The 26,769-nt window shown below is 37.9% G+C and overlaps 1 protein-coding gene across 12 annotated transcripts in view; it reads right to left on the minus strand.

Annotated features, from left to right (window-relative positions):
- The window catches only part of NTNG1 (netrin G1), a 365,210-nt gene extending 345,362 nt beyond the window's left edge, over positions 1-19,848 (minus strand). For 5 of the 12 annotated variants that reach the window (XM_024255599.3, XM_024255595.3, XM_024255584.3 and 2 more), the window contains exons 1-2: positions 18,807-19,753; positions 11,101-11,870 (exon numbers count right to left, since the gene is read on the minus strand). In XM_024255599.3, the coding sequence (XP_024111367.2) occupies positions 11,101-11,346 (246 nt within the window). In that variant the 5' untranslated portion in view covers positions 11,347-11,870; positions 18,807-19,753. Of the gene's footprint in view, positions 1-11,100; positions 11,871-18,487 lie in introns of all 12 variants that reach the window. The other 7 variants (XM_002810534.6, XM_063728296.1, XM_002810532.5 and 4 more) reach the window with 3 other exon arrangements.
- Between the last annotated feature and the right edge of the window lie 6,921 nt (positions 19,849-26,769).

A 26,769-nucleotide genomic window follows, 5' to 3' on the forward strand; every position in this document is an offset into this window, starting at 1 on the left:
TGAACACGTTAATGGAATAGAAAGCAAGAATGGAAACAAACACTGTTGATCAGTTCTCTTATCCCTGAATGAAGACACTCATCACGTAATATGTATTTTCAACCTTCCATACACTGTTTACACAATCCAATTTTCTGAGGTTATTTCAGATGAAAGGCTTTTTAAATAACAAAATCATAGTATTGTAGCTCACAGCCCAAATCAAAAATGTGATTTTTTAAAAAAGGTTTTCACTATGATTTTATTCCACATGCTACAAATAAAATTAGGGGAGGAATAGAATAGTTTAAGAGTGGAACATAGGTGTCAGAGTGGGTTTATATCCTGTTTGCACTACTTACTTAGAATAATTATTTAACCTCAGGCTCCAATTACTCTGGTGAGTAAGGATAAGACAGGACTGAGGATTATAAGAACCAACACAGTCCAAGCTTTCAGTACAGTGCATGACACCATGTAAGTTCTTCATAAATATCAGCTACAAGTATTATTTGTAAAAATATAGCACAAGTTCAATTCAACAAGCATGTAACTACTCCTATATGCATCACACCATGCTCGGCACTATAAAAGCACTGTCTCTCGTGATGGCTAAATAGAACATGATTCTAAGCCAGATAGTAGCCACATTGATGAGTATGCTCCCTAACACCTCATATAAGATTAGTCTTTCTAAACTTTGAAATAAAAACCCATATGGAGTGGCCCAGGCATTAACAACCAACCTCAGATTAGCATATTGGCCACCAACTCATTTTCTCTATGTCATGCACACATCTTCTTCTGTAAGTTATGCAGACCACACACATTGGATTCTGTTCTCTCTTGAGAGAGCACGCAGATGGTCCACAATATGAATGACCTCAGTCTACTCTGACCCATAAAGGAATCCAAAAATTTTGAACGTCATTTTCAAAAAGATTGAGGCCCTTTGGTATAACCTTCATATGACCTACAAATCTCAGCTCTACATATCTGGCAGACAATTTATAGTTTTACACATCCCACATTCATGTCTTCTGGCACCTATGCACACACTAAAATATCTTTCTTTGAAATATAGAATTCTTTTTCTAGAACAGTCTTTTAACTTCTCGGCAGGCTTCATATTCCTTACACTTGTCTAATCTTTTCTACCAGTTTATAATTTTTTCCTTCATACGAATCACTATAGAGGAACCATGACAACATTGCTGAAACACAAGACTAGTTTCCAGACCGTACTTAGAAATTGTTTGGAAGTGTACTTGATTTCTTCATTTTACAATTTCCAAGAAGGAAAGGGAGCAACAGGAAAGCAACAAAATGTCACATATGACGGTGAAAAATCACCGCGCAGATATGGCCTCATGATAATGTCGGCAGCTGGACTTCTCAATGGACATCAACTCTCTGAAACAAAAGGGCTATTTCTTTGTACTGGAGCAACACTTAGTTCAATTCTTCATTTAATATTTTAGAAGTCAGCTTCAAAGTGGGTCAAAGAGAAACCAATTCTGTTTTTTCCTCAGCTCATATCTTTAATTTTCATGGAATAGATACTATATGAATCTATCTGTTCCTAGCAAGGTGAAAAGAAATTTACAACCTGCCGATCTCAGTAAGTTCTTTCCAATATTATGCTTATGAAACAAATTTCATCATTTTCCCCTTTTGTAAGAAAAGAAACTCTGAAATTTTTAAATGGCACACAAAAAACCAGCCTGCCCATTAGACTGGTGAATTAAAACCAGAGCAGATTTCATACCAGCAGTTTTATACAAGGAATATGTTTTAGGATTCAGCTTTTTTCAAAGGGACTGATTCTAAGTGGAAAGGATGCTTTGCCTGAGAGTAAATAACAACTGAGCTAAGTTCTTATAATAGGAACAAAAGACAGAAGCAGGCACTCAGATGAATCTTTCCCAGCCCTAAGATTATGTCTCTACCACCAAAATCCAGTGCAGAAACACATAACATTTCCACAAAATGAGGAGTGTGGAAAAGTCTCTGAAATGATGTCTGTTCTTATGGCAAAAAGATATTCATATTTTGAACTGATTATGCTGACAGGAAATTGAGTTTTTGTAAAAGGTCCAAATATTACATATATATAAATAAATATTAATTTTTGGCTTTAGTAAAAAGTTAGAATCTAAGAGGCAAAAAGTACAAAGGAGTTAAAACTCTTACAGTCAGAAATAAAGAAATTTAAATAGCCAAGAAACATATTAAAAATCAACCCTCTCAATAAATGCATCTTTAAAAAAATGAAATGCCACTTTTACCTTCAAATATGTCCCTTTATCAATATCAAATTTAAAACATTATAACCTTAGGAAAACAGATGGTGGGAATAAGATAATTTTGTCATTATTCTTTTGGTTAAACTCCATATCCTCATTTATTTGCTAAGGCCTTTTAGTGGAAGAAAATGTGAGAATATAATGTGCAGTATTGATGAGGATCTAATGACCAGCATATCTGCATAACATGCTGGTAGAAGTACAAATTGTTAACTATCTTTCTCTATCTTTCTGGTGGACAATTTGACAACACCAATCAGGAACCTTAGAGTGTAAAATCCAAAAAACTGAAATGCCTAGGAATAGAAGGCTGGCTGAAGAGATATTCATATGGTAGAATACTATACAACAGTTTATCTCAAAAACTTCATGTTCAATTTAAAAAAGGACATTATGCAATGTTTGGTACAGTATTTTTCCACTTATTCAAGTTTCAAAAACAATGCTACATATAATTTGTGGATCATAATCAGTATATAATTTCCAATTAGTTGTTAAATAAGAGAAAAGAATATAATGGAAGAAAAAATATCAGAGGCCATAACACATAGAAACTGTAAGCTCTGTTTTGTGAAGCTTTTGTTTTGGCTGTGTGTGGGGATAAGTGTGTGTTTACTGTGTTCCAACATAAAATCTATTTCTCACTGTGGATCGATTTAAAGCAAATTTTAATGCCACAGGTATAGTTTACAAGGTGTAATTTACTCATCTTCAGCTTATTGCTTCCAAAGAGATGGCCTGACTTTGCTTAATACCATGTGGTCAAGGGTATCTTCCTTCTTCCTCCAGAAGCACAGACAAAAGAGAGCAATGACCAGAGAGTGGGACCTGCCTAAGTTCCCTGACACCTCTTTCCCCATGACTGACACGGAGTATACGTTCAATGACAGTTCCATCCCTGGACCACACAGGAATGTAGCCCTACCTTTTTAGCCTCAATTAAATACAATACAATGAGCTCAACATCCTAAAAACATACACAACATTGAAATCATTTTGCCATATCATTCTTTAAAAAAAATTACTACTATGTTTTCCATGTTTATTTTTCTCATTATATATCCTTCAGAAATATTACTTTAATAGCTATACATATTCTATTATGTGGCTATATAATATTTTATTTAATTGCCTTTCCACTTGGATATCTTGATATTTTCATTCTTTTTTCCATTGGTTATAATGCTGTGTTGAACATATATCAGGATAGTCTTCTTTATCTAAACAGATTCTTATTTCCTCACATACCAAACCTCCTATATTTAATTAGAAATAGAAAAAAATTCTCATATATATTCTAGAGAAAGAGAGAGAGATTTCAGTACCTGAGTTCAGAGTAGATTTTGCCTCTACAATTTCTTTTTTGAGAGCAGCATAAGCTGCCCAAGTACAGTAGCTAAATTTTGCTAGTTGTCTCTTAATTTAGAGAGGAAAACATTAGATTTATGATAAATGTGTTCAAGAAATAGAAAACATTACGGTAATCAAATACAGTCATGTGTCACTTTACAACAGGGATACATTTTGAGAAATGTGTCATTAGGTGATCTTGTTGTTGTGTGAACATCACAGGGTGTACTTACACACATCTAGATGGTGTATCCTGCTACACATACCTAGGCTATATGGTAGAGTCTATTGCTCCTAGGCTACAAGCCTGTATAGCATGTCACTATACTGAATACTATAGGCAACTATAACATGATGTTAAGTATTTGTGAACCTAAATCTATCTAAACATAGAAAAAGTCCAGTAAAAATACAGCATTTTAATCTCATGAGACCTCTGTAGTATAAATAGTCCCTCATTTACCAAAACATCATTATGTGGTGCATGACTTTACAATATTGAAATCAATTAATTAGCTAGAACCATGTTATCATTTATTTGCTGACTAGGAGTATGTTAAATGCTACAAGGAATAAAAAACAATATAATATACAGTCTTTAGTGAATTCCTACTATGCATTAGCAAGTGTGGTGGCTCTCTCACATATCATCCCACTTAAAGAGTAGTGACTCACTTAAAGAGTCAGAATACAGTAAACATATGAAGCAAATGTGTATGTGGGTATATAAATCAATAAGATCTAATGAGGTGCTAAATGGTGGAGTACAGTTGAGTACACAGGCAGTGCTGGCTACTATATATGTCTATCTAGATATAGAGGTCTATACATATTAGATAGATAGATAGATAGATAGATAGAGAGAGAGAGATAGAGAGAGAGATTTAACAAGAGTTAAAAAGGCAAGAGAATGATATGACCTGAAATTAACTTGAGCTAGACATTGAAAGATAGGTGGCATCAGAGTAAGTGGAGAAGAGCACGGACTATGCCAAACAAAAGGAATGTCTTCTGCTTGTCCTCCGAGAGACAAGAGATGACATGAGGGCTTCATGGTGATAACACTAGTCCTCAAAATCAGAGGATCAAAAGACCATCCTAAAGCCCATGTTAAACACAAAACAAAACAAAAATCAAAGAAAAGCGGAGCAAGTCTTCCAAAATTCTGGAGAATATGCCCATTATATTTTGAAACAATCCAGAGAGACTGATGCTTTAGGACAATGCTTCTCACACTTTGCAAGTGATGATCCTCTAGATTAAAAGCAGACAAGGTTATCTCCTGGGGGACTGAAGGAGGTAACTTCAGTATTCCACTGCAAAGCATTCATTATTTTGAGGTCTCATGTTTCACCTTTAAAAATGTTGCATCTCTGCATTCGGTTAAATGTTTCCCCTAATCTTAATGTGAAATTGGAGTTCCAGGTAGATAAGCCATATTTGTTTTACTCAACATACTCTGGTATCTCTTAAATTAATAACTATATATGCATATTTGAAATATATATACATATATATATTTCAACCTGATATATATATGTATATATCAGGTTCTTTATTATTTTGTTCCTCTTCCATCCTAGCTGTATCTACCAGATATAAGAAGTCTACCATTAACCAGGACACCAGGCAGTCATTAAAACACTGTGCCACCATCTGCTCCACCCAATTTTTTTTTTTTTTTTTTTTTTTTTTTGAGACAGGGTCTTGCTCTGTTGCCTAGGCTGTTGTGCAGTGGCATGATCTTGGCTCACTGCAGCCTTGACCTCCTGGGGTCAAGAGATCCTCCCACCTCAGCCTCCCAAGTAGCTGGGACTACAGGCACATGTCACCATGTCTGGCTAATTTTTATAGAGACGGGGTTTCTTTCTGTTGCCCAGGCTGGTCTTGAACTCCTAGGCTCAAGAGATCCACCCATTTCAGCCTCTCGAAGTGCTGGGATTACAGGTGTCAGCCACTGCACTTGGCCAACCCAGCCTTATTTTCTCTCCTTTTCTGGCACTGTTTAATATTTTCTCTCCTTTTCTGGCATTTGGCTACCAGATAGTATTTTCCAAGTGGCCCTTTGACACGTTGCAAAATAATATTTCACCTTTAAATTCTGAGTGCTGGTCTTATTTCTCTATTCTTCTACCCTCTGAATACACACTACTTTGTATTAATTTTGCTCAGGACTCTACTTCCGTTGGCTGCAATGACCATATACTATTCGACATTAGTTATCTCCACCACCCCTAGGTTTTGCATGTGCTGAATGCTCTGTTCACTTCACTCTGCACACAATGGGTTGCAGTAATGTTTGTGAGGCATTAGCTCAACAAAGAGCACTTATGCACACTATCTGGGACAATAAATGACATGAGGTGGTTTTAGGTTTTGTTACATTTCCCATAATCTTCATCAGTTCCTTCCTAAGACCTCCCCAACAAGCCATGCATGCTATGCCAAGGCAGTTTCAACTCAAATCCAGTTGTCCCCTTCCAATCAGATTGCCAGCCATAGTCCCCTGGAGATGCTACAAAGTCCTGATGAGAAGTAGTGGGCGATAGGCTGTATGCACCCAAATTCAAAAAACAGGTAGAGTAATTTAGACATGATGCAATAGATAGTAAGGAGCTATTGTAGGCTCCTCAAAAAGGAAATACTTGATATAGTGGTATATGAGAAAGACTGATTTCCTTGGAACTTAATTCATTCCAAACATGAGTTAAACTTTTCTAAGAAATAAGTCTAAATAATGAACTAATAACAATGAAGTGTTAATAATGAAAGAACTGAAGGTTTTCAAAAATTCCATTTTGGCATAATTAAGGGATAAATCAGTTCAAATGAAAGGTGTCACTGTTATTAAAACTTCATTCATTTACTGAATTATGTTTCATGTGAACAGAGTGTATTTTTAAGATTATTTCATTATTATATAAGTCAATATCATTTCCAGTTTTTGGAAAATTGATAGTAACTCCATGTCACTGAAAATGTAACTGAGTTTATCAAGTTAATTTCTCAAGGGCCACCTGATAGCCACCAGATGGCAACCTGAGCCAAAGGTAAATCAGAACTTGAAATTATAGATAGCCCTGAGACTATGAGTTACCAGTCACTCATCTCTCAGGGTTCCTTTGAAACCACAAAACACAAAGGCTTTGTGCCACTTCTGTAAATTCCATTTGAACATAATGAAATATGCTCTATCTGCAATGCTTACAATAATTAAAGTTTTTTCATAATAGAAGTCTATCTAGAAATAGCACAATATGGAATGATCATTAATAGATCTGTTAAGGTACTTGAATAAATGCCTATTGAGAGCACAGGCACACATTAGTAAATTTCCTAAGTAAAATCCATTTTCATTTCGCATTCTGACATTTTATTTAGAAAAATTATACCTTTTCTTTTAATTATTTCAGTAAACATAATGAGGTTATTGCTAACTATACCTCAGAGTACTTTATTTTCTCCAATTTTTTAGTAATATGAGTCTACTTGTAATTAAAGGCATGCTGCATTAATGATGCTGAACGTCTCCAAGGGAAACATTTAATGTCCACCTCATAATATTATGCCAAAATTACATGCACAGAAGACTTTTTAATAATTTTTGTTTCCTAATTTAGTTTTGATTGGCTCTGAAATCCATAGCAGCACTCAAGGGCTTCCATTTCTACAGTGATCAGCACTTCTGAGCCACAAATTGTACAAACACACATGAGTTCTTCCGTCTGTAGGCTCCTTTTCAAAGCGTCTGTTTAACTTATCCAGAAAATTACTGCAGGCTAGAGATAATTGCAGATAATTTTGCCATTTTTAAGCCACTGGGGTGTGCGGGAAGATATGACAGCTAAGTTTGTCTAAACACAAAGAAAAAGTCATAGCTTTGTGTTGTCACTTCAGCTTTACACACAGGTTCAGATCATCCTCTCTGCTCTTTATGCAAATTGAAACAAATTGTAGTCACTAGATGATCTGTGTTTCCTGACAAAGCTCTGCCACCTGAAGCTTTCAATGTGGCTGAAAAGATAGGATCTATTCAAATGTGTTTTCCTAGCCTAAAAAAAGGGTTAACCCCCGCCTTCCCTTCAGATTCTTCCCCATTGACGAAAACAGAGATTTTCTTTAGCCATCATCAACTCAAAAGGAATACATCAAATTAAAAAGAAAATATATGGTTTTCAATATACACAATTTATATATATATGTATATATATGTGTATATATGTGTATATATGTATATATGTGTGTATATATGTATATATGTGTATATATGTATATATGTGTGTATATATGTATATATATGTGTGTATATATATATATATTCCTCTTCCTTATCCACTATGATTAATAGAAATGGCAGTGTGCTCCTGAAAAACTAATGTTTATAAATACTGGTACAATTAATACATAACAATTTTAAAGTACTTCACATTGAAGATTTATTAGGTATGCCATCCAGGTTAATAAGCAGAGATCTATTGTTAAATGGAATCCATATGCTCCTTCTTTTCCTGAAATTTTACCCTATATTAAAATAAATGCAACATTCATGGATAGTCACTGGCACATAATGATGAAGTCAATGAAAAAAGCAGCAACACAGACTCTTAGCAATGCCAATGAACTTCAACTTTATATTAAAGAAATTGGCCCTGGGAATTATAGGTATTTCTCTCAGCACATGTTCCCTCGGTGCTCAGAACAGCTATAGCCACAGCTAATAGGAGTGTCACTAGCTGAACAAGTGATTACTGAAACAATTTTGCAGCAAACATTTACATATAGGGGCTAAGCAGTGGCTGTACTCATGTGGCAGCTCCCCTGATGTAATAGGCCATAACGACTCTGAGGGAGCAGGTATGGATGCAAGTGTCAAGGAGGGGAGAACGCATAAGTCATAACACAAATGACTTTATGAATCCCCATTACACCCTGGGCTAAGGAGTACCTAAACAGGTTTGACATGACAGCATCCTGAGACAGTTTCCCAACCTTGTGTCAGGAATCCTTATACTAAAGAGTTTTATGGAACATCCAAAACTGCAGAGTGGAAGTGTTGCTATATTAGGCCATTACCATTGACATGGTATATAATATGCATACAAATAGTCACAAGGTGTATATTTAAAGGATAGATTATTTAATTTGTTATGCCTATCATATGCATATTAAGGAATACAAATTAAGCATTGATAGGTAACATTTCACAAATCTTACATTCTCCCTTGGAAAACCATTCTGTCCAATGACAAGTTTACATCCACCAGGGCTTCCAAATATCTGCATCACACCAAGATGCAGGCTTTTAAAGACTGTCCTGCGGCATTTCATGTGAACATACAAAGTATACACATTACTGCACTTGAGAAAGCTGAGGGATATCATTTTAATTCTTTTTTCCCATTTGGTCTCTAACATCACTTAGCCAATGGACTGAGAGGAATTGGCTTGTTTAAATACCTTAGACCATGTTCCTTTGAAAGGCAGGCATGGGAAGATCTGTAACATGCCCTTTGCACTCATGGTGGGAGAAAGAGGCATGCTGAAGACACCAAGTAAACCCTTCAACATGACAGACAGGAGCAGTGCTGAGCAAGCATTCTCTGGCCAGAGACTGAGATCAGGGAAGCTGCACCCACAAATCACACCTTGAAAACATCATACAGGGCCTATGAGAGGGAAAACAGCACCCTGGGAAAGGAAATTTGCTATTTTACTTAGATCTGTAAATTATTAAACAATTCCAGAAAGGACATGTTGTTAACAAGTGTCGTGTAAACCAATATATAGAGCTAGAGTGTTCTTAACAATATGCAGACTTGGCCTGGAACTCATCCTCTGCTATAAGGAGTAGAAGACTATACAACCTATCACCCAAACAGCAATTTCAACCCAGATTTGTAATGAGCTCTTATAGTTGACCTTTTATGAGAAATTATTAAAGACCTCACATAAAGCCACCACAAATGTCTCTGCTCATTTACAGATTTATTATGATTTTGCTAATGTGTTTGAATAAACTCCTTCTCTGGAAGTCTCTGCTTTCCAAAATGCAACTTCTTTGCAAAGCACATACCTGTTCCCAGAGAGATGGGTCCTCTCTTTGAAATATTTAGTCTTTCAGGGCACTTTAGTCACAGTGACACCTAATAGCCAAGCGCTTTTTCTCACTCTCCACAAAATCAGGTTTAGACTATAATTCAAACCAGTCCCCAAAGGCACTTCTGAAAAATGGCAAGCCCTTAGCTTTAAGGTGAAAACACTCTTTATTGCTCAAAATTGTTTCCTGTTACAAAACCTTTTTTATGGTGCTAGGTCTAAGATGATCTTATGCTAATTTAACTCACTGGGGACTGTGAACAGATGCTACTTTGATTAATAGTTTCACTATCCTGAAAATGCCAGGCCAGGTTCAAGATAATATAGTCAGGTAAGATTACTATTAAAATCTGCCATACAATTATATCTGTTATGTGGAAAAAAATAGGATCACAGTTCTTGTATCAAATAAAAACCACCTATAATTAAAAAAAAAAACCAAATGAACTCACCATCTGAACTCTTTAGCACATTAATGTATACTATTTTAATCACTAGCCTCTTTACTAATACTTACAGAAATATTGTCAGCTATGTCTTTCTTAAAAATTCAATGTGTTACTCCAATATTACCTTTTCACATGGTATTTAACTTTCTAAAAAGTTAAATAGAAGAAAAGGACTTATATAAGCCTTGAGAACAATGAATTCTGTAACTTTGCTTATCAAAAAAAGTATCTGAATTTATATATGCTGAGCCCTTGCTTTTCAGTAAATAAGTTTTCTATATTCCAAAAGTCATCTTTAAAATATACATAGGAAACTATGACCTTGATAATAAGGGGAGTTAGCAAATAAGATTTTGCTGGAAAAACTTCTCACAAGGCTTTAGTTCCTCTCTCCTCTACTTTTTTTCTTGCTGATCTCCTAACCAAGGACTCCCAAATCATAGCAGCTTCCTGATGAAGATAATTATGAGATCTAGTCTCTCCTTGAACTACAGAATTTAGGACTGGCTTTATATACATATGTGAAGAAACATTTGTGTTTTTAAAGTTGGTTTGCCAATGCATTTTATCCCTAACATGACAGATATGACCTAATCATACTTCTAACCTCCAATCTAAAATTTAACCTTCGATCGGACTTTTTCTTTTATAATATATGCTATAGTGTACCTGCCTCAGTGAAACTATTGGTTTTCAGGGAAGCAGAAAGTAAGTTCCTCTCAGGGCATCAATCACACTGAGCAAATTGTAATTCCAGGCAGTGTAAGCCTCCACTGAGAAAGAAACTAGCCTGTTAACACAAATCTGCCACCTGCAGATTCAACTTACTGCATGAATTGTCTTCACACTCACCACATCTGTATGCATATAAGATTAGACTCTATTTATATGAAATATTTTATGCAAAAGGGTTACCTCACCATTGCACAGAACGTCTCAGGAGGGTCTCCACAGGTAATATCCGGAGGATCGAGTTTCACTTTCAGATATTTTGTCATGTCCGTGGATTCCGGCTGGCAGGCCATGTAATCCCAAACTTTCCCTTCTTCCGTGTAAATCTGAGTCTTACACAGATCATAATGTCCCCAAACCAAAGGGTAGGGCTGCATCACTGAGGACACTGTAACCCAAAGGGCATGAATCGACAGGAATCTTGACAAATACATCTCTAAATTCTTTGTAATCTTCTTGGAAACTAAAGCAGAGCTTGCTTTATGATCTGCGATCTTTGTCTATTTTACATATATATACACTATGTATGTATGTATATGGGTAGGTAGGTCTGTGTATTTTTTTTCAAATGAGGATGGGACCTCAAAGCAGATCCCAAAACCAAATATGCAGAGTTAAGATACTGTGTGTATTCAGGTATATTGAGGACTTTGGTGGAAGCCTAACATACTTTTGTGTTAGGCGTTAACAACTTGTAGCTTTTTCTTTGTCTTAGAACATATCTAGTAGACTCAGGTCTAGTTTGGTTTTTGTAAAAGATGTCCAATTGCAGATAGTAATTTAGCAAAGTGGTGGCTCTCCCGTTGTACATCCGATAACCCTGAGTGATCCTCAATGTTCACAGCTCACAAGGGATGCTCAGGCAGGCTGAGATATCAGTATCTGAAGCAAAAGGATGAGTGTCTATAGCCCGGTGTCTGTTTCCCATCAATCATTCTTTTCTTCTGGCACCAACACCCTTTTAGAAACAATAAGAGTAAGAGTTATTGTCCCAGAATCAATGTATTACGAAATGTACAATATGTTGACATTTTGGAGGTCTGATGCAATATAAAGCAAATTGGTGTAATACAGATAACCTTTACTCAGCTGCTTTGCTAGAATGAGCAAACCATGGAAATCATTCACATTGGGGAGAATTTCAATATGAAGGATTTAACTCTTCCATAACAAAGACAGACACGTGTGCGTGAGTTACAGGTTTTCACTTCAAAAATTATATTTCCATCTTGACAAAACTGAGAGCAAGCAGCTAGATTTGAACATTTCTCATACATTGCAGTGCTAGAAAATCTTCCAAGAGAACAATGGGGTAAATGAGTGCTTTTATAATGATGACAAAGAAATGACAACTACTTATATCCCTTTTGTCTCTTGGCAAAGAGACCCTAAAAATCTCCAAATTCCTTGTATATTTCTTAGCTTTTGTTTGCTGGAGTGAAAATCAGCATTGTTGGCAAGAGCCTGTCCCTGTGGATTTGCTCATTATATTGGAAGAATTTAGCATCTTTTCTTTAGTTGCATTTAGTAATAAAGATAAGTTGGCTCTCTGAAAAAAAAATCAAAAATAAAACCAAAGGATCAAAATTTCCTTTCATAAGAATTTTCTATATTTTTACATCTTTTTATAGCCATTACATCTGCATTTGCCATTACTTTTTGTAACAGAAGAGAATTTGTCCCAAAGGCGAATGTTATAAGCTGCTTTAAAACTAAAAGCTCTGTAGTAAAATGCACAATTTAAAATGCACATATAAAAATAGCCAAGGGTGAGTTAACAGGCCATGAAGCAGAATAATACGGCGCTAATTCTAAGAGAAAATAAAAATTACTGTGTAAAAGTACTTTTGGTTAACTGATAATGCATCCTACATAACTATGGCTACAAGCCATTGGCGAGTTTAATTGGCCACTTTTCTGTTTAGAGATCACTATCCAAATCTAAACAAATGCTAACATTTGGAAACCAGGTATTAAAAAGTATATTTTCTTAATTCGATTACTTATATTTATAGTCTAAAAGTTAACTGATTTTTAAGCAATGCAAAAAGGACAAAAAAGCCTACAATTTTAAAAAATTCTATTATAGACCCTTCAATTCACATTAAACAGTTGAAATATGGAAGTTCACTATCTTCAAACAATCTTATAAAGGGAATTCATTATATTTCAATAATGTACCATCTTAAAACGAACTAAGCCACAAAGACTATGAAATGCCAACAGATGGTTGAATTGTGTTTCCACAGCAAAGTAATTTATAATAATTGCTTTATGGATGCAAGTGCAATTTTCATTATATTCAATTCATAAAATGTTATCATACAGCTGCAATTTGTGATATTTCCTAATAGAAAAAGTGTTGAATATTTGAGTTCCTATGAAGCAATAATTAGTAGTTTGTCTAAATATGTATAAACTACAGATTTGAATCAGCCTCTTCCTTGTAACCTAAAAACTATACTGGGTAAAGCACATTTTGAAATCTTAAGCTAACAAGAAAAAAATCAGAGAAGCATGTGTTGTGGCTACTATAGCCTTCTGCTTTTTTTCAGATTCATTAGTAATTTTATGTTGATATTTTCAGACACACCCAACAATTTGACAATTAATAATCTGAGGTGTTAAAATGATACAAATTTACATTTTTGAGATGAATTTTTCAACTGTATTTACTAGTTTTTATAAGAGGAAACAAATACTTTCCAAGGGGTGGGGGGATGGAGGCATTATAACTGAAGCAGTGTAAAATCCACTAGGTCAGAAATTATTAACTTTAATTCTTAGTTTCAAATACACAGTAATTTATTTATCAAGAATGATATAATCTTGAAGACCCGGAATTGACTGTTTTGAGTTTGAATGGAGTGAGCATTGTGTGTTTATTTTTAATATTAGTTTGAAAATACCACTTTAAATATATTTGAGTGCTTCCTGAGATTAGTCTTCACTTTCTTTTTTAACCAACAAATGATATTCTTCTCATCCATTTATTCTCGGTTACTCTGTCCTCAACCACATTTTGCATTACTGCAACCACAAAATAAAGGGTGACCATGCATTTGTACAGGAAAAATTTGAACACTAAGGAAATATATGTGAACCCTTCGCTATCTCCTGACACAACAGCAATCCCAATATAACGAATTCTCATTAAAGTATACCAGGATTATAATGATGGTCATTACACAGAATTACGGACTACACCATTGATCGAATTTAGAGAACTGACAAGGAAAAATGCAGAGGAGTGCAAGATATTTGAATATTAGGCAGTTGCAGGACTGTGCAACAGACATTCTTGATGAGAGGCAGCCAATTATAGCTTAAATTTCTGGCACATAACCAGTTGTGATTAATAGTTTTCCATTACATTACAGACATATTACTAATGTATTAAAAATGTCAAGCTTTGGCAAGCACTAATATGGCATGGCTCAGTTAGTCTGCAGAGTTTACATTTAATGAGCTCCCATTGACACAGAAAAAGATATTGACCACGGCGTATTACAGATCAGGAGCAGAGGGACACTAAGCTGTTATTTAACATAATTATTTGATTTCATTCTAATTTTTATATTTGTACTATCGTTATGTATCCTGCATTTCAGGGTCTTCTTACTTTTCAGTGTCACATATACTTCAAAGGAAATCCTCTTAACTTCAAATTAGTAAGAAATTAAATCTATGAACTTCCATGACACACAATGGAAAAGCAGCCTGTGAAAATCAGGAATTTGTTATTAAAGTATAATTATGGAGTTTTCAAAGAAAATACAATGATGTAAAAATAGAATATTATTTACAACTTAACCTCCACTATTTAATGGCACTGTGTCTATCTGCTGTGCTTTCAAACAGGTTAAAATTATCAATAGCTTCTTAAAAGCTAGGTCATCACAGCAAATAGCTAGGGAAACCAATTATGAGAAGGACAGTGAATAACGTATTTGGGGACTTAATATACTAAACCTATCCCTTCTGGCCCATAACTGAACTAATTGTGAAGTGACGTGGCCTTTAAATTTGTCTCAGGTGTCCGTATCACCTAAATAAGAACAGATTCATAAGAGCTCTGGGCAGCTCCAGTTCTACCTCTTCACTTTGCAGACCTTGGGAAGTCACTGTAATCAAAAATGCTACCACCTCTACTTGGGAACTAAAGTACTGAGAAGTCCTCTTTGATAAAAATACCCGTTAATAGGTTGTGAGTACCCCATAGACCTCTGGTGTATAAATCTGCAGAACCAATGATAAAAGGTAAAATTATGTTATGGCCCTCAAGTTGATAGATATTATTGATCAGGACTAAAATGGGCTACAAAATGCCTTTGCACACACAAAACATGTATTTGTCCAGGATTCTGCAGCTAATTCCCTTCCACCTTGGATTAATTTTGCAGAAGCCATTTTCACAGGCCCTTTCTTTCACCAGAAAAAAAGTCTCCCAAAATATTACATGGAAGTAATAATGACTAATATTATAGGCAATTATATTCCAAAAGCAATTGCCAGTTTCATCAACGGAGAGGAAGACATTATCAGTAAATCTCCTAATCTAGCTGGTTTTCAGCATTCATTTTATTATATAATCTCACTAGCAGGTAGGAATGGTGGTAGTAAGCTATTTTTTTCATAAATATTCAGCTTTTCAGGGGTGCCTGAAATACACAACTATTGACTCATTCCTCATAGACATTAAGAATTTTATAAATATGCATGTTTCTGAATGGGAAGGAACAAAAGGAAAATTGACTATATAGAACATCGAGTGAAAATATAAAAAGATAAAGATATACAAAATTATAACCTATCAAAATTAGCAGCTTCCAGCAGTCATAATGAAATTTATTACATAAGATATTTTAACATGTATTCAATGCTCTTTGCAGCTATTTGTTCTGAAAAAAGCATTTTCTAGTCATCTTAATGGAAAACATATGCTTCTATCCTTTTGTTAACTGTCTCTCAAAATATAAGGAATTTAACATGTACTGCAACATCATTGGCATAGCTTACTCACACTTGATTGGGTATTATGAGCAACTGTCTATCATGAGATTCTTAATAAACCCAAATAACACACCTTGGTATTTGAAAGATCTCTATTTTCATTGAGAGAAGACTGATTCGAGAAATTAGATAGCACATGTTTTGCAAGATGATGGAGGATGGGATAATACCCAAAACTATTTCAGAATCAGTTAAGCCTAGAAGAAATCTGGAGTTTAATTACCACATGAAAAACAAATATTTAATTCTCATGCAGGGAAGTTCAGAAATCTAAGGTCTCAAACGCATATATGAGAAAATCTACACCTACCTGAAGTTTTGAAACAGAACTTTGGATTCTGCAGATAAAATTATTTTTTAAAGTATGCTAAATCTCATACTAACCTAAGACTTTAATATAATCTCTCATACAATATAATTCACACACATATATTTCAATGTTAACATATAATTGGTTTTCAAAGTTGAATCCAATTTTCTTTTTTCCAAGTGACTTGATGCCTTTGTAACTAAAACTCTCCAAATTTTTATGACACTTAGAAATCCTATCAAATAAATGTGTAATGGTTTAACTTTTTAAACAAATTACCTAATATTTTTCAGAATAATAATGGAAGCAAAGATAGGTATTTGCACCACTTGCAAATACACAAAAGGAAACTGCAAAATACATTTGCCTCCTCCTAAAAACGCTAACCTGAATCATTTTAACACATATACTCATTGAAAGCTGACAAAACAAAAATATTAACAGGAAACCAGCTTTATGTTCAAATAAACTGTTTCCATACAAAAGTTTTAAGATTATCCCTCTTAAATTCCACAGTAGGAAATACCACCAAATTAGTAGTCCAGTACATAGAATCCTGAATGCCTTAATGGTGGTCTTCAGTGGGTGAAATATCTCTCATTTCATGGCATCCAGAAAAGAAAATATATCCCTGGAACAACATTACATGTGAAATACTTGATGAACATTTTTCCTTGCATGTTGATCCACATGCAGAGATCCAAATTTTATCTTAATGAAAAATTGAAAGTTGCTTATCTTCAAAAAGAATCTTGGACAGTTACTGAGCTGCTGTTCCTTTGCCAAAGAGAAAGGGAGGCGGGTAAGGCATTCAAAGTGACACAATTCAAAATACTTAATGAAATGTGGAATTGCTAATTCCCTCACTAGAGATCCTCCTCAAGGGACAAACAAAACAGAAAAGCCTCCCCTGAAAAAAAAAAAATTTTTTTTTGGAAAACTTTCCAACAAGCTTAACTACTAAGCATATCTGAATAAGTGATTTTAATGGAAGATCTTTCTGGGTTTTTTTTTTTCATTTCTGTAAGATAAAACAACTTTTAGTATTTTCAGTCATAAAACAGGGCCTTATTTCTAGAGCAATTCTACTGCCAGATTCACCATATGTTTAGTGGAGTTCTGAATCTTACTCAGAATTTTCCATTCCAAAGATTGACAATTTGTTATGAGGAGTGGCTCCATTATTCCCTGTATAAAGAGAAGAATGGGTGAGAGAGGAGGACCCTGTACTCACTGGAAATCTGTACCTGATGCAACTATAGGAGCTCAACCTGCTACTTTTCCAAGTAAAGTTGCTTTAAAATCCCCGCTAGGAATTTTCCTCCCTTGCCCTGTAAGATGACAGCCTACTCTTAAGTGGATTTCTGAAGGGAAAAAAAAAAAAGTCCCCGGGTGAGGGTACTAAAATTAACAGCAGAGGGCGCAGTTTCTTTTTATATCCAAGTTTTTCCTTGTATGAATCACTTAATTGGTTATTTTAGGCCCAATAATATTCAGTATTATTTGTATTATATATATATATATCCACAGATCCATACAGGAGAGCAACTCAATGTCCCTAGCCGAATCCATCAACCGATTAATATGATGCCAGTAAAGAATATGAGAGAATATTCCAAACAGCATCCCTACACCAAGTCTCCCTGTTTCAATTTCCCTTTCTCCCCAGCTGCACAACATGGGATAGTAATGCTTTAATCTAGCACCAATAAAGGCGATTAAAAGAAGGGACTTCAAAAGCTCTCGATGTGGCCACCAGATCCCCAAGGCCGGCAATAGCGCAAGTGTTTTTTTGTTTTTTGTTTTTTTTTTGTTTTGTTTTTTTTGTTTTTTTGCTTTTCCCCAAACAAATATAATTGGCGAAAAAAAGAAAAAATAACGACAACCCTCCTGAGCGATGTGTGTGGCCAGGTGTACGTGAGAGAGGGAGAGCGCCGGGCGCCTGTCAGTCGGCGGATGGAGGCTCAGACCCCGCGCCTGGGCTCGGGACACAACAGGCGGACGCATCATCGGCCCGGGGCGCACCCCCGGGAAGACTTGTGTGTGGGTGTGAGCGTGTGCCGGTGTGTGTGCGCGCAGGGCTCCGCGCGCTGCCTCCTCGGGGCGCTTTACAAAGTTCCTCGCCCACCCGGAGCCTTCCCTCCCGCCTGTGGATCGCAGCGGGTCGGGGGTGGGGGGGGGGGAATCCGGGGAAGAGGGGCACGGGCGAGAGGCGCGGGTCGCAGTAGGAGAGGCGAGCCGCGGGCACTTACCGTGTGGCTCGTTTGCCCTTGCGCCGGGCGGGAGCCGAGCCGACGGCGCGGGGCGGCGGCCCTGCGCAGCCAGCCTGGTCCGCCTCGGGCGGCGGCCGCAGCAGCGGAGCCCGCGGGCGATGCACCGGCGGAGGGCGGCAACTCCCGCGGAGCCTCCTCCACGGGCGGGAGCGGGCGGAGCGGGAGGGGTGGGCGTGAGGACCCGAGCCGCCGCCACCGCCGCAGCCCGGGGATCCCGATCGCGCCCGGCCGCCGGCGGGAGAGGACCCCGAGGACCGAGAACCCAGCGCCGGCCCGCCACTCCTCGCCGCTTAATTACCTTCGCCTCCGCCCCCGGGGGGAGCCTCCTGCACGTCGCCCCCTCTCGGAGCCGGCGCCCAGAGGGGGAATTCCTTCCCGTTGACGTCCTCTTCCGAAATGCAAAAGATCAGTGACTTTGACAGGTAGATGAGGGGGAGGGAGTAAGGGTGGGCGGAGAGGAAGAGAGGATGAGAAAGGTGCCTCTCCCTCCAAAAATATGGTGATATTAATAATGAGATCTCAGCCTTCGGAGGTCGTGCCAGCCCAGTCCCCTGCTCGCCGGCTCTCCTCCGCGCCTCCTCACTCCGCTGCCTCTGACACTTCTCGCCTTAAACTTTTACTGAGGGATATTTTTTCTTTTTTCTATTTCTATTTCTTTTTTTTTTTTTTCCTCTTTTTTTTTTTTCAAGCCGCAGGACGCTTTTCTGTTTCCCGGGGATCAGAACCAGCGGCCAGGCGGTTCTATGCCGCTTGGCACCGCTTTCATTTTATTTCAGATGAAGACGTTGAGCTTAGTCAGAAGGGGCATAAATCAGGACAATTAGCATTGGCGCCAAGAAGATCCTCTAGTACCAATTTCACCCGGGTTTCCTTCGCGCATTCCTCCACTCAAGTCAGAAATGTCACTGCACATAGCGCTGATGGCTGTGAGACGCGACGCACCCAAAGTCCGTTTGATGAAATATACATGGCCCACGACGCTTCTGGATTGCGGCTCCCGGGCTCCCCGCCCCCGCCCGCGGCTCCTGGCCGGGACCCTGCTCCTAGCGGGCAGCGAGCTCCCGGCAAACTTAGGGGCCAGTGCCAATTAAAGAGTGAGCGCGAGAGCCGGAAAGAGGAGCGGCAAAGAAGCAAGCCTGGGGAAGCCGCAGCCCTCGGAGGGGTGGCATGTACGTTTCACTTAAAAAGCAGATCCTCTTCTGCAACTGCCAGCAAGTGGAAGGATAGCAAACCTTATACTACCTCGAGACCTGTGCGCTCCGAGCGGTCCTAACTCCGTCCCGCTCGCTGTTGCTGTTGCTGCTGCTGCTCCGGCCGCAGCTGCTGCCGCTCCACGACCTCGGGGCGCTGAGGCAACAGGGCCCCCTCCCCCTACTCCCCATCCCCCCGGCTCCTCCACAGAAGCACCGTTTCCAGTAACTCCTCGTGTACCTCCCACTTTTGCCGCCGTCCATCCCACCCCTCTCTTCTGTCTCCTCCCCAAACCGTTCCCAAGCACACCCTTCGCCGCTAGAAGTGATCACAATGTTGTTTTTCAACCAGCACTTCCTTTGCCCAGAGGCCCCTACAGCCCTAGACTGGAACCTCCTCATTTAGAAATTCATTCCCCTTTAAAAAGTTGAAGTTCAAGGGAGAGCTGTGCATTTCAGGCTTCCTTGCCTTTTCTAAGAGAAAAACAAATGCTCCGATGCTCCAGGCTTCATTCCCCACCAAGGCGGGCTCAGACTCACCTGGGATCACTCTTAGCTACACATTAACGTCAAACAGAAACAAATTCGAATTTAGATAAGATAGGGAGACTTCCACTAGAAAGAAAGACTATTGTAACAGGGAAAACGCTCTGATCTCGGAAATCTGCAAGCCTCTCAAAACTAAACAGAAATCGGCCTTTTTTTTTTCTTCTATATATATAAGGGGTAGCAAGCAACAGGGAAAGCCAAGTAGATGGGGGAAACAACTCACTTCAAGACCCTCATGGTTGAACAAGAAATGTGTCTCTGTGGTCCAAGAATTTGGAAGATAAGCTAACAACGGTGAATGTTTCACATTTTAGTTCTTGCTCAGATTTGTGGGGCAAGCTAAATCCCAGGGACCTGCTGGAGAGAAGCCTGACTCATGTTTGGTCAAGGCAAAGGTGGGGGGGGGAAGAAATGGGCAATTGTGAACACTTAGTCACTATGTGTCCCACAATTAAGGCAGGAGGCTGAGTAATTGGGTCATTTTTCTGTGATGACTGGGGGTGGTGTGGTAAAAGGATGGATGGGGGAGAAGTTTGTTGAGTTGGGCCTATAGCCAGGCCCTCCTTGGCCCTGGGCAGCCAGGAAGTGGGCAGGGATTTCAGGCACCCCCAGCCTTCCCTCTAACACCTAAGAGGCCACAATAAGTCACCTTCTGAATCTCTGAGTGCAGGAATCTGGGATTTATGTGCTTTCCTCTTTCCCACCTTTGTCCTGTAGTGCTGACATTGCAAAAAGGAGTTACCTGCAGGGCTGAAACTCCTACCAAGGGTTCTTAGACAGTGGCCAAGTCTGGCTCTTCCCCCTGTCTCTAGGCATGCTCCTCCAGGTTTAAAACATACTGACTATATGGAGATGTTACTCACCACCTAATCCTCCTTCACAGGCCCTTAGATCCCACTTCTTTCTATGGGGGCCTTTTGCAATAGGATATAAGAAACAATATCAAGAGTGGCCTTCTTATTTCTCATTGGCCCCTTGGCCTAGATCCTGAAATACAGACAGTTCTCAGCCTTTCCTTTCTCTCTTGCCCTTCTCTCTCAAGCCAAGAAAGCCTTTCTGAACTCTCATCCTCTGCTTTATCTGGTCATTTAAGGCCCTTCTGTAGTAAAAAGAAAATAAATCTATGCAGAGATTAGAGAATTCTCTTCTGGAATATACCAAGATCTTTGTGATTTTGGCTTCCAACCTGGAAAAATACTTGTTTTCATCTGTCAAAATCTTGGAACTAACCTCCCTTCCTCTCTTCCTGTATCATCCCTCATTCCCAGGGTTCCTTTGACTATGAGGCAATCCCAAGTAAGTGTGATATGTAAATGGGAACCTCTCCAATTAGGTAACACCTCCCACTACAGGAGTGGGAAAGTCTTTCAGAGGTGAGTTTTTCTGTGGAACATGTGCTCTGACCTTTGCAGAAGCTCAGTGAATCACCAACTAAACATGTGGATCTAAACTCAAGGAAGTAAATCAGAATCATCAGAGACTTTTCAACATTAAAACCCCTTCCCTTCCAGATCTTGTTCTCTCCTCCAGCAGCAATGAGGTGGGAAGGACTTTTTCTCCAAAAAAGCACTTTAAGTGGATCTGATATACTTCCCCAAACTAACATGCATATATTAAACCAGCTTTCCTCAATATACCTTTGCGTATTTGTTTATATGATATACACAGATCAGAAATGGACTTTAGAGATTTCATTGCCACCAAGTGAAATTATTTAGGGGACACCTACCTTACCTTATCATTCTTTGCTTTCTCTAGCCATGTATATATTTAACTTTCTTTGGAAAAAACTATTTTTCTGTTTTTATTTAACCTTTCAACTCTACTTTTTTTTTTTTCTTTTTCCTTTTGGAGAAGAATGGTTTGATCTTTCAGTTCTCTGGCTTTAGATCTTTGGCTGGTTTCTACACATTCCTCATTCTTCTTCAACTTAGATATCCATTTATTTGTAATCTTGTTAGGTCTCTAACTGTTGTTCATTTTTCTAGGTTCTTAGCTGCCTAAAAATCTTCTCTTTAGAGATTTGGCAGGGTTGTTTCAATATTTGTAACTTCAATATGCCAAAGTGGTAGTGATGGCATATTTGCAATATATCTGGTCCAAAAAGACATGTGTCTTTTTTATAAATACTGTAAAATACTTGACATAAAGTAGGTGTAAGATAAATGTTCAGTGCAGGTGTGAATAGCTTTAGCTTATTCTCACGATTCATGGCCTCTTTGGTAACAGGAGCTAACTCTCACCATATTAAATTAATATGTAGATGTCTAAAATATCCAAATCATGGGTGCATTAGATATTCTGGGGTGCTGTAACAAAGACCATAGATTGAGTGGCTTTAAAACAATAGAAATTTATTTCTCACAGCCCTAGAGACTGGAAATCTGAGATCAGAGGGCCAACATGGTCAGGTTCTGGTGAGAGCCCCCTACTGGGTTGCAGGCAATAGACTAACTCCTTGTATTCTCACATGGTGGAAGGAGGGCTAAGGAGCTCTCTAGGGTCCCTTTTATAAGGGCACTAATCCTACTCGTGAGGGCTCCACTCCATCTTCTTCTTGACTTAGTTATCTCCCAAAGGCCCTACCTCCTAATACCATCACATCAGGGGTTAGGATTTCAACTTATGAATTTAGTGGGTATGGAAAAAAACATTTATTTCATAACAAGGACCAAGCTCTATTTGACCAGATGTATACTATGTGGTAGATGCTGTTTATAATTGCTGCTTGTGTCCCAATAGAAACATCCTTCAGCTCTTTCTTGCCTTCACTTTGTGCTCAGGGACATGTTTTACTACAGAGCCATTAGCTGTATAGTTTTGACAAGTTTTGAAGTTTCTTACCTGACAGGCTTTTTTAATACTCAAATATTTTGACATTTAAACCTCCAGCAAGCCCTAAGCATTGGTCTGGGCTCTATAAACTAGATTATACTGGCATTTTCCTTCTGTTGTAGGAATACCAAGGTACTTCTCTTAAAGCTTTAAATTCGCAAGCCCAAACAATTCAAGTAACTGATCGTGCTCAACATATGTATACCAACAGTCTCATTTAGTTCCTCTCAAGGCTAACAGCAGACCAAAAGACGTATTGTTTAATGTAAGAAAATATACATATTTACTGAGTTGATGATACCGGAGCACAAAAATTAGCAAATAGTGTAAGACATTGCCAATTAGTGACCGATGCAGGGAACATGTCTTCTAGCACCCATGTACTTTCTAGTATATGGCACTGTGTAAAGTAGTTTGGAAATAATAAAATTAGCTGCTTTGTTAAATAATATATTTTTTAAATGAGCAAAATATGGATTTTTGAAGAGAAAGCATGCTAACTTAAAAGATGACAACTTTAGTCAAATATTTTATGTTTCCTTTCTATTCCAATCCTAGGGCCCTAGAAATGTTTAATGGAAAATAAGGTTTTCTTTTTTTTTGTTTACCCCTTCTTATCCTTAAAAAAATCAAGAGAAATCACTTTTTAATTTTTATGCTCTGAGTATGTGATACTAGATGTTTTTATCCAACTGGTGAATCTCTTAAAATCATGACACCCTGAGCTTCTATTACCCATTTTCTTTGAGAATCAGACAGAACATGTAGTCAATATTTGTTTAACAGTTTATCTTTCTTCTAAGGCTATTAAAAATAAAGGCATCCCACCAGCAGGTTTGGATAATTCTATGGTCTGAACAAACTCAGTAAGCGCCCATGTGCTTATGTATTATTGAACTTCATTTGTCAGCCTAAGATCCTCAACTTATTTTTTGAAAACAGGAGATTCCACAATTAATCTAGTGTGTTGGCTGAAAAAGTTCAGCCCCAAAAATCAACGGCTGTGTGGATTTCCTCAAATGTAATTTTCATAATTTCAATTTCTCTACAACAACAAAATTAGCAGCCTTTTCAAAATGAGAAGGAAAATACATGGAGAAGATTGAGTAATGCCCTTTGCCTCATTTAGAGAACTTTCCATCAATTCCATACCAATAGTTCTCCTCAATTTAGTGAACATTGGTGCAACTCCTGTGGCCTGCTGGGAACTGTCCTTGGTGCTGGAGGAAATGCAAAGCTCTCGAGTCTAGGTAGATGCTAACAATCATATTAGAGAGAACTGAATAACTAACTGTAATGTGCATCTTTAGTATTATATTAGAGATAGCTTAAGGGAAAGGTATCTGTAAAGGTCAAGTCTAGGGACTCCTTTTGTACACTCTTAAATGTCCACAAAGATCTGTATCATGCCATTGACCCAAAGGAAAATAGAGTGCAACCTCTCTGGTTTAGTAGCCTCTGTGGGCAATCCTTGTACTGTCATATAAATATGGGGCAAAAATGGTTCAAGGATAGAAAAATAGCAGACACAGCCCAGGTGCAGTGGCTTATGCCCGTAATCTCAGCACTTTGAGAGGCCAAGGTCGGGGAATCATTTGAAGCCAGGAATTCAAGACCAGCCTGGCCAATATGGTGAAACTCCATCTCTACTGAAAATACAAAAATTAGCCAAGGGTGGTGGTGCACACCTGTAGTCACAGCTACTCTGGAGGCTGAGGCAGGAGAATCACTTGAACCCAGGAGGTGGAGGTTGCAGTGAGCCGAGATCATGCTACTGCATTCCAGCCTGGACAACAGACTGAGACCCTGTCTCAAAAGAAAAGAAAAAAAAAGAAAAAAGAAAAGAAAAGAGAGGAAAGGAGAGGAGGAAAGAAAGAAAAAGAAAGAAAGAGAAAGAAAGAAAGAAAGAAAGAAAGAAAGAAAGAAAGAAAAAAAGGAAAGAAAGAAAGAAAGAAAGGGAAAGAAAGAAAGAAAGAAAGAAAGAAAGGAAGGAAGGAAAGAAAGAAAAGAAAGAAAGAGTGAGAGAGAAAAACAGGCACAGAAGAGAAACATAGGTCACAGGGTGCCATTTGGTTTGGGGTGTACTCTATCCAGATGTATCTTTCTGCTTTTCTTGACTTCTTGGTCCCGGGTTTAGTTTGAGGTTTACTGTCTAAAATTATTATTTTTACTACTGTTTTTAGCAGCTCTATTGCTGCCATCCTTTAGCTTCCATGTTGAATGCAAGCAATGGATATAAGCTGGATATTGGCTTCTAGTAAGTAAACTGAAGTCATGCCAAGTGGCCTTTACTTCCCAGTGGGCTGCCAAGGATTCTCCCTCTCTTACAGAAAATGACTAATTCTCTTAAATCCTGCCTCGATTTGTAAGGGAGAGGAATAAAATCAGAAGTATTATGAATTCTCTTCTTACTTCAATAAGTCAGGAAGAAACTTGATTGTCAGTTCTCCAAACTTTGAAGTCCCATAGAAAATGACACAATAGTAAGATATTACAATAGATTTCTATGATCTTATAGAAATTCTTTTTCCTTGTTGCCTTTCTATTTCCTCTTCCTCAGACATGAATTTAGCTCCTATGTGCTAGGGACTGAATTAGAAATAACAAGATAAATAACACAGTCCCTTCTATAACTTACTGTCTGTTGGAGAAGATAAACTTGTAAACAAACAATGTAATACTGCCATAGGAACTGAGATAGACACCCACAGGGAGCAGGTTAGCCCCAAAGGAAAAGATGTATAATTCTCCTTTGGGATTCTGAGAAAAACTAGATAGATGAGATGATATGTGAGCAACACCTCAAAAGATGAGTAGCCATTCATCCAGCAGACAAAGACACAAAAGGCATTGTGACCTGAAAGCAGGTGGTACAAAGTCAGGAAGTAGAAGACAGTAGAGCATATTTTGTCACTTCCAAGTCATCTGATACAACTGTACAGCTCACGGCACCATACGGATGGCCTTTGTAGTGAACATTTACAAGCATTTTGATACTAAAAATAACAAAAATTGAGGGCATTAGGAGAAAAATCAAGAATAAGAAAATGTCCTATATTATTTAGGTTGAGATATATTAACATGTCAATAATTTATCATTGTTGACTACAAAAATGGCAATTTCATATGTCTCAACCTATTAGCATCCAGTACTTCCAATTTAGTTCTTGGTAACCTGTTTTAAGAGAAGAGAATAAAACAGCAAATAATTTTTAAACTTCTATATTTGCTTTTGGAATACATTATATTCCTTCTTTTGGCAGGAGATATACCTTCCTAATGAGATTTTGTGCTTAGATTGGTATTAAAATTAGCTGGATTTCCCTGAGTAAGCGTTGAGCATGAGAACGTGCCCGCAGAGCAGACTGGGGGTGACCGAGAAACCCAAGGTTCAAGCATTTAACCAGGCATATGCCACACATGAATAATGAAAAGTTTAGTAATTAGTAATTATAGATACCAATTAAGCCTTAGACATAAAGAACCAGTCCTCAATCATTCTGCCAAGGTTTGCATTTTTACCATCCTAAATCACTGTTTCATTCCAACTCCAGCTAGAGAAAAATTATTTGTCAATAATAAAGAAGAAGATAATATCATATAGGAAATAATGCTAAAAATCAAGAAATTTAGAAATCGTTATACATGATACAAGGAAACAGCAACAACTTGATGATTACAGTAACC

Source organism: Pongo abelii, chromosome 1 (assembly GCF_028885655.2).
Source record: "Pongo abelii isolate AG06213 chromosome 1, NHGRI_mPonAbe1-v2.0_pri, whole genome shotgun sequence".
Taxonomy (NCBI): Eukaryota; Metazoa; Chordata; class Mammalia; order Primates; family Hominidae; genus Pongo; species Pongo abelii.